This window comes from Cetorhinus maximus, chromosome 6, assembly GCF_964194155.1.
Source record: "Cetorhinus maximus chromosome 6, sCetMax3.hap1.1, whole genome shotgun sequence".
Taxonomy (NCBI): domain Eukaryota; kingdom Metazoa; phylum Chordata; class Chondrichthyes; order Lamniformes; family Cetorhinidae; genus Cetorhinus; species Cetorhinus maximus.
This window is the reverse complement of record NC_135884.1, coordinates 49,375,561-49,394,551: the sequence shown is the minus strand read 5'-3', so window position 1 is coordinate 49,394,551 and position 18,991 is coordinate 49,375,561. Positions and strand designations below refer to the sequence as shown.

The window sequence follows — 18,991 nt, the reverse complement described above, 5'->3', positions numbered from 1 at the left end:
GCTGAGGATGGAAGTGGAAAGCTTGGGGGTGATTGGCAGAGTGGAAAGGTGGAGGGTCTGCAGGTATCTACACCTAAAATGTTAACCTTTTCCTCTTTTCAGATGGTGACAGATCTCCCGCATATTTTGAGTACTTTCTGATATACAGTGTTAATTATTAAAGATCTGTTTCTAATTTTCTGAAATGAAAATTGATGAGAGATTTGTGCAAAAGCAAATACAGTGGATGCTGAAAATTGATATAAAAACAAGAAAATAGAGGAATTACTCAACAACAAAAACAAAAATGCCTGGAAAAACTCAGCAGGTCTGGCAGCATCTGTGGAAGGGAGCACAGTTAACGTTTCGAGTCCACATGACTCTTCAACAGATTACAACAATTACTTCTTCAACAATTACTCAACAGGTCTGGCAACATCTAAGGAAAGAGAAACAGTTAATGTGTTAGGTCAATGACATTTCATCAGAATCAGTTCTCTGTTTTAGATGTCCTTAGATGCTGCCAAATCTGGTGAATATTTCCAGCATCTTCTGTTTTTATTTTCATGATCTGTACACTTTTTAATATACTTTGCAGCATTCATTAATTGGATTGGTTATAATTTAAATTAACTTTTTTTTATTGTAAGTGCCAGAGAAAGTATTATAAGGTAAGTAAATGTTTTCTTTGGGAGCCAAGAAGTAAATGGGGGATGGAGGCTTGTTATTGTACCCTGTTGTACAGAGGTATTAGTATTAAATGATTCTTTAAGTTTATGGTAGATGCTATATATCCTGATGCTTGAAGAATATTTTGTCCTAATTTCCAGTACTCAGTCTATATACATTAGAGTGTCATAATGTATGAAAAGGTTGAACAGGAAAGATCAACCTGGTCTACCCAGCTTGTTGTATTGAATTATAATGCCTTGTACATCATGATGCAGACCTTTTTCATCCACTCACAACCATGCAACCTCCTTGGAGAATTTTTTAAAAATATAATAACTGAGGCTAATGCAGTGGTGGGGAACTGGAAAGTACATCTGCAGCCCATTTAGACAATCAAATCTAGAGAGGCTACATTGCCCTAACTTGTATTACAGGGTACTTTCCTGTTGCATAATGCATTCTCCGCCCCAGCCAGGAAAAGATCTGGCTGTCTCTAGTTATGCAATGAATTGGCATTCACTACGTGCGCAGACAACTTGTTCTATAGATATACTATTTTCTGGGTAAAATAGAACCAACTAATATCCAACCTAGTTCTACTCTTGGATAACTTGCAAATATAACTCCTAATCTCCCTAATCTATCCATCTGAAATAAAAAAATCTCCCTAATCTATCCAGCTGAAATAAATTGTCCTCCGAAACACGATCTAGTCACTTCATTATTTTATTAAACCTGATCAAATAGCTCCCGAATCTGTTTGTCCAAAGTATACAGACTCAGCTCTTTTAAGCCTACCTGGATAGCTAAGGCATTTTAAACTGGGAATCCATATTGTAGCCTTCATCTGTACCCTTTGCAAAACTTTAATATCACACTCCATGTGACGGAACCAAAACTGGGCACAGTGTTCTAAACAGAAGCCTAACCTCAAGGTTTTGTACAAAAGTAAAATTCTGAGTTTTATTTTTAATTGCTAAATTGCCCTGTGAATACAACAGTGTACTCTTGTTTGATTTAAAATGTAGCTTCATGATATTAGTCATGAACATTTATAAAGTGATACTCTATAATGTCTAGATTTCTTTCAATACTGCCTTTAATTTAGCTCCTTGTAGGGTGTATGCATTTTTAGTATTAGATCTGCAAACATGCAAAACACTATATAGTTTTCTAAATTATATATAATTTGCCAAATGCTGGCTTATTCCCCCAGGCTATTAAAATCTGATGGTAGTGATTTGGCATTCTCTACAGTCCTAACATTCACACACCTCTTTTGTGTCTCTAAAAACTTACAAATCATTCCCTCCATCACCTACATCTAAAGTCATCAAAGAAAACAGTAGCAACAAAAATTCCAGCACCATTCCTTCAGGAACGCCACTCATAAACAGATCCCAATCCGTTGATAATTTTCTGCCTGCAGACATTCAGACAATTCTTGATCCACCACAAACAATTACCATTAGTTCATCAAAATTCTATCTTGTAGAATAGACTTTTATGAGGTACCTAATCAAAGGATTTCTGAAAGTCAAGTAGACAGTGTCCATCAGTGGTTGTCCTCCACCACTAACATAAGAAATTTGATCAAATTAATGAGGCATGACCTTTCAGGAAGCCATTTTGAGAGTTTTTAGTGCTTTCTGTATCTAAATGATGACAAAAGGCATCTCGTATTTATCTGAGCATCTTGCCTATTACTGAAGACAAACTAATGGACATATAATTACACAACTCCTCTGATCGCCCTTTTATAATATTAGATCTAAATTAGCATCCTTCCAGTCTGAGGGAGCAGTCCCAAATCTTGTGAGCTATTAAAGGCAGGGACATAGCCCTAACATTTAGAATTCCAGACCAGTCCCTATTTATATCATAAAGATCCAAAGTTAATGGTACGCTGTTTAGCTTGCCTCTGAACCATCTCATGTGTCCATTGCAAAGTAATAGTTACTCATTGAGCCAATCAACTTAGAATTATAGTATATTGTGATGAAACTTAAATATTTACCTTCTTTAGTTTGGCCGGGAACTCCAGTTCCTGATGAACCTCGGGCCTCCCACGCACGCGCCAGCCGGGAAATGGCTGCACGTGTGCAGTTCGGGTTTTTTTCCACCCCTCAGACCAGGGACCGACTCTCCGTTCCTGCACAGAAGAAAAGAAACAGAACATCACAAAAATGCAGGTCAGATGATCCAGTAAGGAGCATCATTGTAGTAAGCGGGTCCCAGAGAGCAGGACATGAGAGGGGGACACGGAGAAGGTCCCAAACCAGGGAGGGGGACAGGGATGGCCCCAAAAGGTAGTCCCAGGTAAGGGATGAAGGGATGTCCCCCTAGGGAACAAGAATAAGTAAGTAAAGTTATAAGAAAGGACCAGGATAATAGGCTAAGAATTCAAGAATGAGCTGCAGGGAGCAGACTTTAAGTGAAGTGAGCAAGAAAGGAGCCCTGAAGATCCGAGAAGGCAGCCGAAGGTTGGTGACTCTATGCTACAGGCCGTTAGGGCAAAGGTACCCCTTTGGAGCAGTGGTGTTCTGCTTGGCATGGCTGAAGATCTGAAATTTTGCGCGGAAGGTGAAGCTCGAGTGTACTCTGAGATACAAGGGAAAAGAATCTCAGTAGGTGAAATTGAAATCCTGCGAGGTGGGTCATTGTTGGATACGTCAGAGGGGAGTGACTTTTGAAGAGAATTCCAAGGTAAGATCTTCAAATGTGAAGATTGGAAATCCTCTTGAGAAAGACAAAGTTTCAGTGAGATTGGTTGGCTCAGAATGTGACGAACATCTGGGTGGGTTGTGAGAAATCTATGGAATCTGGTTTGGTCGCATCTGTTATCTATTGTGTGGCGTGGCATGTCCGACCACAGTTCACCTGTTAATTCACATATACCTCATACTTACCCTGAATGTTAGAGTATAAGATAGATGTTGTTAAAAATTGCTTTACCTTTCAGAACTTGTATAGTAAAGTATATTTTTGTTTGTTCCAAACCAGTGAAATCTTGTGGTTTTATTCACTTAGTAAGCATCTTAACTTTCAAATTCCATCTACTTTAAACAAAACGCTATTGCTCCTAACCAGATCTTCCCCCATGTCATGGTGTCTGGCCAAGGATCATGACATAAATTGGGGGCTCATTTGTGATCTTGAATTTACGGACAAATACGAGTGCTGATACTTGCTGAGGTTAAGGTTGATAAGATTTCCATGGTGAATTTAACTGATTGATAAGCAGAATGGTAAAAGCAAAATACTGCAGCTGCTGTAAATCTGAAACAAATTCAGAAAATGCTGGAAAAACTCAGCAGCATCTGTGGAGAAAGGAACAGAGTTAACATTTTGAGTTCGTATGACCCTTCTTCAAAGCTGAAGAAATCCAGAAATGCTGTTGCCAAAGATTTAAACTGCAGAGCTTTCATAACCTGCAAGACGAATTCCAACTCTAGCACAGGGCTGGCTGCCCTTTAAATACGACATCAGCTCCTGTACGGACATCAGGTGATGCGGGGCTTTCTAACATCAGAGCTGTCCCCGCAACGTGATCCGGCGGCAAGCCCATGGCACCCTCACTAATTGGCTGGTCACTACATGATCGGGTTCAGCCAGCTGCCTTGAACTCATGTCAGGCACCCACAATGTCTGGATTCACCAGTGGAAGTTGCATTGGAAACATTAAATCCAGTGCAATAATTAATGAAATAGTGTTACAGTAAAATTCAGTTTCCAAGATTAGCCTTCGGAACAGCCTAAAGCACTTTACAGCCAATTAAGTAATTTTGAAGTGCAGTTACTGTTGTGCTGTAGGAAAAGGAGCAGGTGATTTAGGCTGGGGGATAAATGGTGGCCAGAACAGTGGGAAAACTCCCCTACTCTTCTTTGAAAGTACTATGGGATCTTTATGCCCACTTGAGAAGACACATGAGCCAGTTTAACATTCCACCTGAAGATGGCATCTCTGTCAGTACAATGCTCTCTCAGTGCTACACTAGGCAGTGTCAGCCTAGATTATGTGTTCAAGTCTGTGGCATGGGCTTTGAACAGTCAATCAGATAAATGGGCCTCAATATTTAACCTGCTCCATAGGATGGGCGGTGGAGGGGTTTAGACTCCTAAAAATTGGTGAACTCATCCCCAGCCCACCACAAGTGCATCTGTTCTGTAGCTCCCTCTTCATTCCCCAAGAGTCCCCTGCTACGACGTTCTGCTGCTGGTTTTCCTGGCATCAGCCTATAAATTTGTCCAGCTGTCAGGCAGGTATCAATTTGTCCAGCTGTCAGGCAGGAAATGGGGAAAAGAAAATTGTAATGCGGCTCTGCCATTGAATGTGGCAGTCTTATCAAGTTTTCCCCGCACTCTCCCAGCCTCCCTGTAAATATGGGCCCCTGATCTCTTTGGAAGAGTAATTCATTCTCTCTGTACGTTCCCGATTGAGGTTGTCTTAGTAAAGTTTCTTTATTTGATCAAAGAAACTAGCTATGACTTTGCTCTATATTTCTATTAAAATCTTGCATTCTTTGATGCCCCTGTATATGCCTGTGCTCACCCTTGAATCAGACTGCAATCTTAAACACCTTAGATCTAAGACATACTAAAAAGAACCTGAGCAATGGAAGATTAATTATAAATGTTCAGATGACAATTAAAATTGGACATTGCATTCATAGGTTTTGGCTGTCTGGCTAACTGCCACCTTGCCAGCTTCTTCTCAAATCCACTTAATTAAAAATCAACTAAATTACACATTGATACAGCTGCTTCAGTGCCCAATGTATTATCATTAGCTTGTCAATGGAGACAACTCCTTGTCTGGTTTGAATCTCTTGGCCTATTGCTTTTTATTGGTTTCAATACCATCTATATAATACCAAGTGAACCCTATATTGACAGATTTGATAATTTTTTGCACAGTACAAAATCTACAATTTAAAATAGGCCTCAGCAAAAAAAAATGTATTATTTGAAACTTGAACCCTTTTGCAGAATATACATTGCAGTAGTACCATGACATGTTAACAATGAAAAATGTCAATTATTGTCTACTCTTGACATTATCTTCCACTCTGGTTATACATGACCAGGAAGTCCAGACGCAAAACCCTGACAATAAGACTATTGTTATGATACTTCATATGAACTATGCAAGTAGTATAGCATCCTCCAGTGTCAAAAACTTTGTATTGCAGGACTATTTTTTTGGTATTAGCAGTATAATATTTTCTAAATTCAGAACTTTTATCTATAAAATATATTGGTCCGGACCTTCCGGGCAGCAGTAATGATGGCACTAGTTGCCGAATGGCAAGTTTAACATACAAGCATTTGAATTAGGTGCAGGAATAAGCCATTTAGCCCCTTGAGCCTGCTCCGCCATTTGATAAGACCATGGCTGATCTGATTGTGCCGCCTACTTTTCTATCCCTTATACCCTTTGACTCCCTGTCAGTCAAGAATCTATCTAACTCAGCCTTAAAAATATTCAATGACCCTGCCTCCACTGCTCCATGGGCAAGAGAATTCCACAGACCAACAACCCTCCTGAGAGAAAAAAATTTTCATCTCCACCTGAAAAAGGAGACATCTTATTTTTAAACTGTGTCCCCTAGTTGTAGTCTCTCCTATAAGGGGCAACATCCTTTCAGCATCCACCCTGTTAAGTTCCCTCAGGATCTTATATGTTTCAATAAGATCACCTCTCATTCTTCTAAGCTGCAATGGATACAGGCCCAACCAGTCCAACCTTTCCTCATAAGACAACTCCTTCTTCACAGGAAGCAGTCGAGTGAACCTTCTCTGCACAGCTTCTAATGCATTTAGGTCCTTTCTTAAAGTTTAATGGTCCAGTTTGAATGTTAGTGAATATTTGAGTGAGTGAATGGGTAGGTTAGGTGGGTAAGTGAGTGGGGTGAGTTGGGTAAGTGGGAGAGTGGGTAGTTGGGTCGGGGCGTAGTTGGGTCAGGAGAGCTTGTCAGGTTGGGGGGATGGCAGGGTTTAGGGGAAGCAGTCGGAGTCATGGGTGCTGATTGGGAGGGGGGTCAGTTGTGTAGTTACCCAAATGTTAGATTAGGTTTGAATCTGTCTAACATTTCCTGGCTAACTACTCAGGTAAGTACCGTGGAACTGTCTGAAATCTCTGTCTCTAGCTCAGAGTGCCTTGGGAAGCAGAGAATTGCCCATCGGAAGTTGAAACTTCCCAGGCAATTCCCGCGGAGGTCAGCGCATCAGGACTTCCGCACATCCCAACAGGCATCTTCATTCATACGTCTGGTCTCCGAAGATCTGGAGAATGGAAGATTTGGTCCATTGACACTTTTTAAAAATACATCTTCATTGATGGAACCACAGTAGGGTTATGCCAAAATTGATATTAACTACTTTGAATCTTATTTGTACGAGAGTGAAATCTTGAAACTGAAGTGGGAACCAATTTTAATTAAAGGGCTAAAGTTTCACAACATTGGATTTGATCTGGAATGAAGCAAATCCTAGGTTGTTCGAATGTTGCTGTTCCAGAACCTACCCACCCTCAGTTCATACTTGTAGTTTGTTGAATTAAAATTTGTAAAATGAATCAGAAATGTTTATTCCCTATTGACTAAAACACAAAATGTTTCAAGTAGAGTCCCTGAAATTAGATTTTATTTGTTTTTGTTTTTAGATCAGTACCTGGAACTACTGCAGCAGAGTGTGCATCCAACCTGAAAAAAATTTACACTGTGCAAACTGTACAGGTGAGAAGAAAACAAGGGTATATGAAAGAAGTGTATGAAATACTCTTATTTTGAAATGAATTGAAAGCCAGTATAACTCCTCAATATAGAAAACTTAAATTACTCTTCTGTATACTATTTCTAAATGTTGAAGATCAGTATATCTTTGTATTGTGGAACATATTGAAAGAGAATGGTATAATTCAGTGGAATGACTTAAGAATTAATGGACCAATATCCACTTTCCAGAAGTATGTAGTTACAACAAAAGTGATAATTACATTTAACTTTGACATTGGTATTTTTACACTGTAAGCCATTTGGGAATTTTCTGCTATACATTTCTTGGTTTAGTTTCCAAACTTCCTCTTCCAAGGTAACCTTTTCACAATTGAAAATATAGGTCCAAATCTTTCAAGGAGCAGCAGTCCCCATCGGTATGTGCTCCACTTCTACTTTTCTGCGCCACAACAGAGCTCCGCATTTCTGGCCAGGACTTCCGATCCTGGCCTCCTCAGAAATGCAAAGCGGTCTTCCATCATACTGCTCCCCTGTAGTGCTGGTTCTTTGGGGAGGAGACAAGCTATGCCCCCGTTTTACAGCACCAGCTGCCATATTCTGGTATGTGTTCGCTAACGCACCAAAAAGCTTTGGAACATTTAAACAACCTTTCAGTGGGTGAGTGAATGGGTAGGTGGGCAGGTTGGCATGTGGGTCTGGAGGGGTTGTCAGATCAGGGGCACATCAGGTCTGGTCAGGTGGGTTGTCAGGGGTGGGTTGTCAGAGGGTTGTTGGGTGGTGGGGGCTAGTCCTGTTGGGGTTGGGAGGTAGTCGGGTGGTGGGGGCTAGTAAGGTCACGCCAGGAGATAACCAGGGGGTTGAGGGAGGAGTTGGAGGGGAGTCAGTATGACTGATTGGGGTGTCAGTTGTGCTGTTATCCATGTTTTTCTGTCTAATATTTCCTGGGTAACTGTCCAGGTAAGTACATCAAAACTAGAGTCGGAGACTTTTCAGATAGCCCTGGGAAGCAGGGATGTTCAAACTTTCTGGGCAATTTCCAGTGAGTCATTACGTTGGGACTTCCACAGGGTCCTGAAGTGCGTTTTGCACCCCCTGGAGACCAGAAGATCTGGGCCACTATTAACTTTCTTGCTTTCCATCTTTCTGGTTTTCATTTGTGAACTCAACTGACGCTTTGTGGTACTCAGCAAACTTCATGCAAAAATAGGATCGGTAGCTGATTCCAATCAGTGATTAATTGGGATTTTTATTTTTATTTCCTGTATGTATATATTAATAAATATTTTTAATTGGTTTATTATCATCGTTCTGCTGCACTGAACAATAAATGAGTAGCCACAATTATGAAGCACACTCCTGTCCCTCTGAAATTTGGAGAAACAGAGCTCCATGTATGCAGACTACATGGATAGAATTTTACCCCTGTCTTTCAATTGCTGGCCAAGTTGCTAATGTTAGAACAGATGGTATAGTTATATCCCATTGGGAGCGGAACTGGCAGCAGCCCGCAATAATACTAAGGAGCTCATAAGGAGAAGGAGTACTCCTGTCAGCTAAACATTAAGATTTGTTTAAAAAAAAACCTTTGTGTGGCAGGCTACAAAAATCTTTTAAGGAATGCTGGTTAGGCCACATGTAGACCAAGTAATTGTGAGCAGATCAGAGCCAGCACCTGCACCACTGAGTGAAAATAAATTTTCAGAATGCGTCCTAAAACTGGTGTTAGGTATTTTCTTAGCACACTCAAGAGACCCAACATCTGTTTCGGCTGATGGCAGAAAAGCGTCATCACCAGAACCAAAGTGCGTGTGATAGAGGTGTTCCCAAAGCTGATTGGACAAGAGAGCCTGGCCCCACCCCCCAAACCCCCAATTGACCCACTGTGCTCCCTATTTTCCAAATGGGAAATAAGTGCAATGAAATCCAATGAATTCCTCTGCCCCACAGCCCTACCGTTAAATGTTAATCTGGTTTCTGTTTCAATAACAAGCTGTGGTAATGAATTTCACAGCCAACCCACCCGCTCTGGTTACTTTAAAAAAAAAAAATCCTCTTTATCCTAAATCTCGCGCTTTTAATCTTGTATTCATGTTCCTTCATTCTAGATCCCTCAAAATGGAAACTGTTTACTGCCTACAGCCTCATCCCTTCATATGCCTGCCTGTATGTTTGCAAATCTGTACTGTCCAAGGTGTATCAAGTTAGTGCTGTGCCACCAGTGTTTAAATATAGTTTTTAGTGTTTGCAGATACTAATTAGAAACTTTTCTAACAGCCTACCTCAGTGCAATTAATTGTGAATTTAATGTGCTATTATAATCCTTGAGTTTCCTCTCTGTCTTGTTTCTCTTGTTCTTCTTCCTGCTTTGGCCTCTATCATGTCTTCTTCCTTATCCCACCGTACCCCTACTGCTAGAGATGGCAATGGAAGTGTCTCCCAAATGTACTTGCCGCAAATCTACTGCTGACCTCTTGCTGCCATTGCAGACCTGAATCTTGCCATGTCAAAATGGCCACTGCCTTGAGAATAAGGCTCTCCTCATCCATAACACAATTCTGGACAAGTCCCTTGACTTACTGAACCAGACTAAATCTCCCCAATACCAAGGCTATCTTGGTTGAGAGGACAACTGCAGCCTAGCTTTGCAGGTTTATAAGATAGGCCTGTTCTGATTCCCGTTTTTAATTCCTATGTCACTGATAGTTATCTTCAGGGGAAAAAATAAATTGTTGGAATATATTTTAGGTGAGTGGAAAAAATAATTTTTTTCCCCTGGAGTGTTATAATTAATTTGTTTGCTTGGGAAATAATGAAATAATGGTAAATGAAGTTAGAGGGTTTAAACCAAATTGTTTAAACTTTTTTCAAAGCTATCCATGAGCAACAAAACAAAAAAACAAAGCATTTATTTTTAATATTCACTAAGTAAAACTTAATTTATTTGAATAACCTGTTGTTTCTCACAACAGTTAAGTTTAGGACATAAGCATGCAAAAACAAATCTGATAAGATAAATTTGGTCATAAAATTACTCTGCCCTGCTCAGAATTGGATGACAGGGATGGGGGTTTTAGAATTTGATTCCCATACCAAACCAGTCACATGACAATCCATACCTGTTTCTTGTCTCTGAGTGATATGCTGCAGAAGCCATGTTTTGGAATTATATCATTTAGACAGCAGGTGATGTAATTTAATGGATTTGAAAGGGTTTTGTTTCAATCTATAGCCCCTAAGGAAAAACGGGCCTTGAACCAGTAGTTGGTGTGTTTGGCTGAGGAAGAGGTTGATGGAGAGTAATTTAGCAATTGGGAAAGTTCTAAATATGAGGACAGAATAAGAATCACAATGTGACCCCACTACTTTTCTCTGTTTCTCCCAAACACACCTGTGTTTTTTGTGGAATACCTGGCAATGTTTTTGAAACCAAGCTCTCTCTCAGTTTCACGTCAGTCCTTTTTTAAAGTCTGATCTTAATTTCATTAAATCGAATACATAAAAAGTAATAAACAATTAAAATAAGTTACAAAGCAACTAGCTATTCTTGGTTAGCTTAGATATTAAAACTGGAGAGCATTAATATTGGGAGACTTGGACTTCTGCCTAAGCTCCCTACATCATAACAACTAAAATCCTTGTGCAAATAAAACAGTATGAGAAAGTAAAAAAGGCCTAGTTACAGGTGAGTCACATTTTTACATTAAGATGGAACATGTGGACCATCAGCGACAACAGAATTATGTGCAATCACAGCCTGTAACTGGCATAGACCATTTTGACAACCATCAAAACAGGAGACCAAATCTGATGGAATGTAAATTGTAAAAAAAGGTGCCACAGCAGGACCAGATATTCTGGTGAATCTATCCTGCACTCCCTCCATTGTCAGTATATCCTTCCTAAGGTCTGATGTCCAGAGATGCTCACCGTACTTCAGGTGTGGTCTAACCCAGGCTTTGTGTAACTTTCCATGACATTTCAATGATCTGTGTACGTGGATACCAAGTCTCTTTGGATTTCCACAGTTTCTAGTTTTTCACCATTTGGAAAGTACTCTGTTCTATCCTTTTAGGTCCAAAATTGAAGGCCAAACTTTTACATGCATTGAAATCTATTTGCTAATGTTTTGCTCATTCACCTAATCTATTAATATCTTTTTGTACCTTCATCTACATTGCTTACAATCCAGCCTATCTTGATGTCATTGGCCTTTTATCCCACCAAAAGTTGTTCATAAATACTATGAATAAATAAGAACCCAACATAGATCTTTGCAGAACACAACTATAGGACATCCTGCAATTAGAGTACCTGCCCATTATGTCTACTCTGTCTTGTGCTGCTCAGCCAATTTCCTAACTAGGTCAATAATTTGCCTTCAGTTCCAAGATCTTCAACTTTAGCCAACAGTCTCTTTGAGGGACTGGATCAAATGAATTGTGGAAACTCATATAAATGACATATATAGTTCTGCGGAAGGGTCGTGAGGACTCGAAACGTCAACTCTTTTCTTCTCCGCCGATGCTGCCAGACCTGCTAAGTTTTTCCAGGTCATTCTGTTTTTGTTTTGGATTTCCAGCATCCGCAGTAGTTTTTTGTTTTTATCTATAAATATTCGCCTGTCCCACTGCTTCAAAAAATTCAGAATCATCAGGCATGATCTATCCTTTAAAAAATCCATGCTCCCTCTCTTTGATCTGCTAAAAGTTTCCAAAGTGTACAGTCATCCTATCTTTAATTATGGACTCTAGCAATTCCTGACAGCAGATGCTCCGCTAATTGGCATTTAATTCCTGGTTCCCCCTCTCACTTATCCTAAATAGTGAAATTATGTACTCAATTTTGCAATCTAGAGAAACAATTCTTGAATTAAGGGAAGTTTGGAAGATTATAGTCATGGTGCCTGCAATGTTTTCACCTACTTCCTTTTAAATCCCTGGGATGGAAACCATCTGGTCCTGGTGGTTTGTCACTCTTTAGTGTTTAATTTCTCCATTACTGTTACCCTGCTTTGGTTAATTTCATTGAGTATTCGTCTCTGATTCAATAATAGTTTTCTTGGAATATCTGGCATGCTGACTTTCTCCCATACTGTAAATACTAATGTAAAGTAATTAATCAGCATGTTCACCATTTCCTTATTATCATTGACAACATTATTGTTGTTAGTTTTCAAGGGCCCCCTCATTGCTTCCGATGTGATAGTAAAAGATTTCTTTATGTTGATTTTGATGGCCCATGCAGGTTTCTTTCCATACTCCCTTTTGGTAACTTTTACAATCTGCTTTGTCACCCTCTGTTGCTCTTTCTATCTCTCCCATTCACCAGGATTGTGCTCCTTGTTTTAGTTTTATGCCGCCTTTTACCTCTTTAGTTACCTGTGGCTGTTCTTTTGACAAATTGAACTCTTGCCCTTCAGTGGTCTGAACTGGTTCTATATCTTTTGCCTGTATCTGTAAAGCTTCTAGAAATGATAATCCGGAATAAAATTAATGATCATTTGGACAAATATGGATTAATTAAGGATAGCCAATACAAATTTAAGAGCAACTCGTGTTTAACTAACTTGATTTGAGTTGGTTGATGTAGTGTACATGGACTCCTGAAAAACCTTTTGAAAAACTGTCATAGGCTTGCCAACAGAGTTGAAGTTCATGGAATAAAAGAGACAGTGGCAGCATTGATACAAAGTTGGCTATGTGACAAGAAACAGTAATGATAAATGTCTTTTTAGATTGGTGGAAGGCATACATACGGTGGGGTTCCCTAGGGATCAGGACTAGGACCACTGCTTTTCTTGATGTATATTAATGTCCTAGACTTGGGTGTGTAGGTCATAATTTTTAAATTTGCAGATGACACAAAACTTTGAATTATTATGAATTGTGAGGAGGATAGTGATAGACTTCAGGAGGGTACAGAGGCTGGATGAATGGGCAGACAAATGGCTGATGAAGTTTAATGTAGAAGTGTGAAGTGATGTATTCTGGTAGGAAAAACGAGGAGAAGCAATATAAAATAAAGGTGCAATTCTAAAAGTGTAGGAAGAGAAATACCTGGGGCTTATATGTGTATGAATCATTGAAGGTGGCCAAGCATGTTGAGAAAGCGATTAAAAAGCCATACGGGATCCTGGGTTTTATAAATAAAAGTAGAGAATTCAAAAGCAAGGAAGTTAATAATAAACATTTAAAAAACAGCCTGAGCCGCAGTATTATGCCCGATGCTGGGCACACTTTAGGAAGGCTGTGAAGGCTTTAGACAGGGTACAGAAAAGATTTACGGAAGTGGTTTCAGGGATGAGGGACTTCAGTTACTTGGATAGATTGGAGAAGCCGGGGCTGAGCTTCTTAGAGAAGGGAAGGTGGAGAGGAGATTTAATAGAAGTGTTCAAAATCGTGAGAGGTCTTGTCAGAGTAGATAGAAACTGTTCCCATTGACAAATGGGTCGAGAACCAGAGGACATCATTACAAGGTGAATGGCCGAAGAACCAATGATAACGGTGAGAAAGAACTTTTCTATGCAGTGAGTGGTTCAAATCTGGAATACACAGCCTGAGACTGTGGTGGAGGCAGATTCAACTGTGGCTTTCGAAAGGGAATTGTATAAGCACCTGAAGAGAGAATGGTTACAGAGGTACGGGGATAGAGTTGAGTGGAGGGCAGCGGTAGTAGGACTAGCTGATGTGCTTTTTTTTAATAGAGATCCAGCATGACATATCCCCATCCTCAATGATGGGGGAGCACAGCACACCAGTGCAAAAAAACAAGGTTGAATCATTTGCAGCCATACAAGTACTGTGGCTACAAGAGCAGGTCAGGGGCTAGGAATCCTGTGGCAAGTAACTCACCCCCCTAACTCCCCAAAGCCAGGAGGCACAAGTCAGGAGTCTGATGGAATACTCTTCATTTGCCTGGATGAGTGCAGCTCCAACACGCAAGAAGCTGGACGGAAGACACCACCCAGGATAAAGCAGCCCGCTTGCTTGGCACCCCATCCACAAACATTAACTCCCTCCACCACTGATGCACAGTGGCTGCACTGTGTACCATCTACAAGATGCACTGCAAGAACTCACAAAGGCTTCTTAGACAGCACCTTCCAAACCCACGACTGCTACCATCTAGAAGGGCAAGGGCAGCAGACACATGGGAACTTCCAGGTGGTAGTGTTCCCCTCCAAGCCACTCACCATCAGAACTTAGAAATATATCGCCGTTCCTTCACTGTCACTGGGTCAAAACCCTGGAACTCCCTCCTCACAGCATTGTGGGTGTACCTACACCGCATGGACTGCAGCGGTTCAAGAAGGCTCACCACCGCCTTCTCGAGGGCAGTTAGGCATAGGCAATAAATGCTGGCCTAGCCAGCAATGCCGGCATCTCATGAATGAATGAATGAAAAGAAAAGAAAATCTTCAGCCAGAAGTGCCGAGTGGATGATCCATCTCTGCCTCTTCCTGAGGTCCCCAATATTACAGCTACCAATCTTCAGCCAATTGGATTCACTCCACATGACATCAAGAAACAGCTGAATGCACTGGATACTGCAAAGGCTGTGGACCCTGACAATACCCTAATAATAGTGCTGAAGACTTCTGCTCCAGAACTAGCTGTTCCCCTAGCCAAGCTGTTCCAGTACAGCTATAACACTGCCATCTATCCAGCAATGTGGGAAGTTGCCCAAGTATGTCCTGTCCACAAAATGCAGGACAAATCCAATCTGGCCAGTTACCACCCCGTCAACCTCCTCAGCCATCAGCAAAGTGATGGAAGGTGTCGTCAACAGTGCTATCAAGTGGCCCTTACATAGCAATAACCTGCTCACTGATGCTCAGTGCAAGTTCCACCAGGCCACTCAGCCTTAGTTCAAACATGAACAAAAGAGATGAACTCAGGAGGGGAGGTGAGAGTGATGACCCTTGACTGATTGTGGCATTAAGGAGCCCTGGCAAAATTGAAGCCAATGGGAATCACGGGGAAAACTCTCCTCTGGTTGGAGTCATACCAGATGCAAAGGAAAATAATTGTGGTTGTTGGATGCCAGTCATCTTGGTGTCAGGAATTGCTACAGGCATTCCTTAGGGTAGTGCCCTAGGCCCAGCCATCTTCAGCTGCTTCATCAATGATCTTCCTTCCAAAATCAGGTCCGAGGTAGGGATGTTCGCCGATGATTGCACAATATTCAGTATCATTTGTGACTCCTCAGATACTGAAGCAGTCCGTGCCAATATGCAGCAAGACCTGGGTGACATTCAGGTTTGAGCTGATAAGTGGCAAGTAACATTTGCACCACACAAGTGCCCGGCAATGACCATCTCCAACTAGAGAGAATCTAACCATTCCCCTTTGACATTCAATTAAATTATCATTGCTAAATCATCTTCTATCAATATCCTGGGGGTTACCATTGACCAGAAATTGAACTGGACCAGACGTATAAATATTTTGGTTACGAGAGCAGATCAGTGTTTGGGAATCCTGCAGAGAGTAACTCACACCACCTGACTCCCAAAAGCCTGTCCAGCATCTATAAGGCACAAGTCAGGAGTGTGATGGAATACTCTCCACTTGCCTCGGTGAGTGCAGCTCCAACAACACTTTAGAAGCTCGACACCATCCAGGACAAAGCAACCAGCTTGATCAGGAACCCATCCACAACCTTCAACATTCAATCCTTCACTGCTGATGCACAGTGGCAGCAATGCTCACTATATACAAGATGCACTGCAGCAACTCACTTCGACAGCACTTTTCTAGCCTGTAACCTCTACCACCTAGAAGGACAAGGGTAACAGATGTATGGGAACACCACCACCTGCAAGCTCCCCTCTAAGCCGCACACCACCCTGACTTGGAACAACGTTGCTGTTCCTTCACCAACATAGGATCAAAATCCTGGAACTCCCTTTCCAGCAGTATTGTGAGTATAGCTGTACCCAGATGGACTGCAACAGTCCAAGAAGATAGATGAGCAACAAATGCTGGCCTTGCCACCAATGCCCATATCCCAAGAAAGAACAACAAAAAAGAAAAAACATGACGGGCCGAATAGCCGCCGCCTGTACTGTGACCATTCTGTGATCGCATTGAATTCTTTTTTGGAACGCGTCCTACTGATCAGCTGCCATTTTAATCATTAACAGACTTGCCCAGTTTACTGTATACAGTCTCTGTCTCATCCCATTGAAGTCAGCCTTATCTAAATCTAGAATTTTAGTAACTGTTTCACATTTCTCCCTTTCAAACACTTAATTGGGTTTAATCATATTATGTTCACTCTTTGATAAACGTTCATTCACTATATCATTAACTCTGTTAAATACGTTCTGTCTACTGACTATCATATTCTAACTTAGTAATTTATTGGTAGGACAACAAACTGAGCTTGTCCAAAACTCAAATGTAAGCATTGGCTTAAATCTGCACTAAACCAGCAGTTAGATCTGCTATTCATAACGTTGTCCACCAGATGCTGCAATATTACTCTGCAGTTTGTTTTTATTGAATGAAATTAACACAAGTTATATCATTTTTCAGAGCTGATCAACATTTTGTCATCTAATTAGTTATGACTTGAGTGTTAAGTACAACATTAAACATTCAATGTATAGAAGCAAATAACATAAGGAAGTAAATAATGGGGAGGTGTTGGCGTAGTGGTATTGCCACTGGACTAGTAATCTAGAGACCTAGGATAATGCTCAGGTGACTTGGGTTCGAATCTCAACACAGCAGAGTCAATTGTTGTTTCTAAAAAAAAAAAAAGACCCACCTGGAGCCTCTAATGTCCTTTGGGGAAAGAAATTTGCTAGCCTACATGTGACTCCAGATCCACAGCAATGTGGCTGACTCTTAAATGAAATGCCCTAGCAAGCCACTCAGTTGTATCAAATATCTAAAAAGTCAATAAGGAATAAAACCGACGGACCACCTGACATCAACCTAAGCACCGGAAACGACAACGGCAAACTAGCCCTGTAAACCCTGCAAAGTCGCCCTCACTAACATCTGGGGGCTTGTGCCAAAATTGAAAGAGCTATCTCACAGACTAGTCAGTAACACCCCGACATAGACATACTCATGGAATCACACCTTACAGATAATGTCCCAGACACCACCATCATCCCTGGCAGGACTTTGGGAGGGAGGGAGTTGCCCTGGGAGTCCTCAACATCAACTCTGGACTCCATGAAATCTCATGGCATCAGGTCAAACATTGGCAAAGAAACCTCCTGCTGATTACCACTCCTCCCTCAGCTGATGAATCAGTACTCCTCCATGTTGAACACCAATTGGAGGAAGCACTGAGGGTGGCAATTGTGCAGAATGTACTGTGGGTGGGAGATTTCAATGCCCATCTCCAAGAGTGGCTCGGTAGCACCAGCACAGACCAAGCTGGCCAGGTTCTGAAGGACATAGCTGCTAGACTAGGTCTGTGTTAGGTGGTGAGGAAGCCAACAAGAAGTAAAAACACACTTGACCTTATCCTCACCAACCTGCCTGCTGCAGGTGCACCTGCCCTTGAAGGTATCAATAGGAGTGATCACCACACAGTCCTTATGGTGACGAAGTCCCACCTTCGTTGGAAGCAGTTCAGAGAAGGTTTACCAGACTAATATCTGGAATGGGTGGGATGTCTTATGAGGAAAGGTTGGATAGACTAGGCTTGTATCTACTGGAGTTTAGAAGAGTAAGAGGTGACTTGATTCAAAAATATAAGATCCCGAGGAGTCTTGGCAGGGTGGATGTGGAGAAGATGTTTCCCCTTGTGGAAGAATCTAGAACTAGGGGTCACTGTTTAAAAATAAGGGGTCACCCATTTAAAACAGATGAGGCGAAATGTTTTACTCAGAGGGTCATGAATCTTTGGAGCTCTCTTCCTGAAAAGGTCATGGAAGCAGTCTTTGAATATTTTTAAGGCACAGGTGAATCAATCCTTGGTAAGTAAGGGGCCAGTGAGACGCAGGTTTCAGGTTACTATCAGATCAGCAATGATCTTATTAAGTGGCAGAGCAGGCTCAGGGGCTGAATGGGCTACTCCTGCTTCTTGCTCGTACGTTCACATTGAGGATACTCTCCATCGTGTTGTATGGCACTACCACTGTGTTAATTAGGATAGATTTTGAACAGATTTAGCAACCCAAGACTGGGCAACCATGAGATGTTGTGGGCCATCAGCAGCAGAATTGTACACAGCTGCAATCTGGAAACTCATGGCCTGGCATATCCCCCACTCTACCATTACCACCAAGCCAGGGATCAGCCCTGGTTCAATGAAGAGTGCAGGGGGGCATGCCAGAAGCAGCAGCAGGCTAAAAGCGAGGTGTCAGCCTGGTGAAGCTACAACACGGGACTATTTGCATGCCAAGCAGCATAAGCAGCAAGGGATAGACAGAGCTAAATTATTCCACAACCAATGAATCAGATCTAAGCTCTGCAGCCCTGCTACATCCATTCGTGAATGGTGGTGGACATTTAAACAGCTCACTGGAGGAGAATGCTCCACAAATATCCCCACCCTCAATGATGGAGGAGCCCAGAACATCAGTGCGAAAGGTAGGGCCCAAGGATTTGCAACAATCTTCAAACAGAAGTGCTAAA

The 18,991-nt window shown here is 41.5% G+C and overlaps 1 protein-coding gene across 1 annotated transcript in view; it reads left to right on the top strand.

Moving 5' to 3' along the window:
* The window catches only part of eif4e3 (eukaryotic translation initiation factor 4E family member 3), a 79,597-nt gene that overhangs the window by 24,358 nt on the left and 36,248 nt on the right, over positions 1 to 18,991 (top strand). The window contains exon 2 of the mRNA XM_078543720.1: positions 7,316 to 7,388. Coding sequence (XP_078399846.1) covers positions 7,316 to 7,388 — 73 coding nt within the window. The remainder of the gene's footprint in view (positions 1 to 7,315; positions 7,389 to 18,991) is intronic.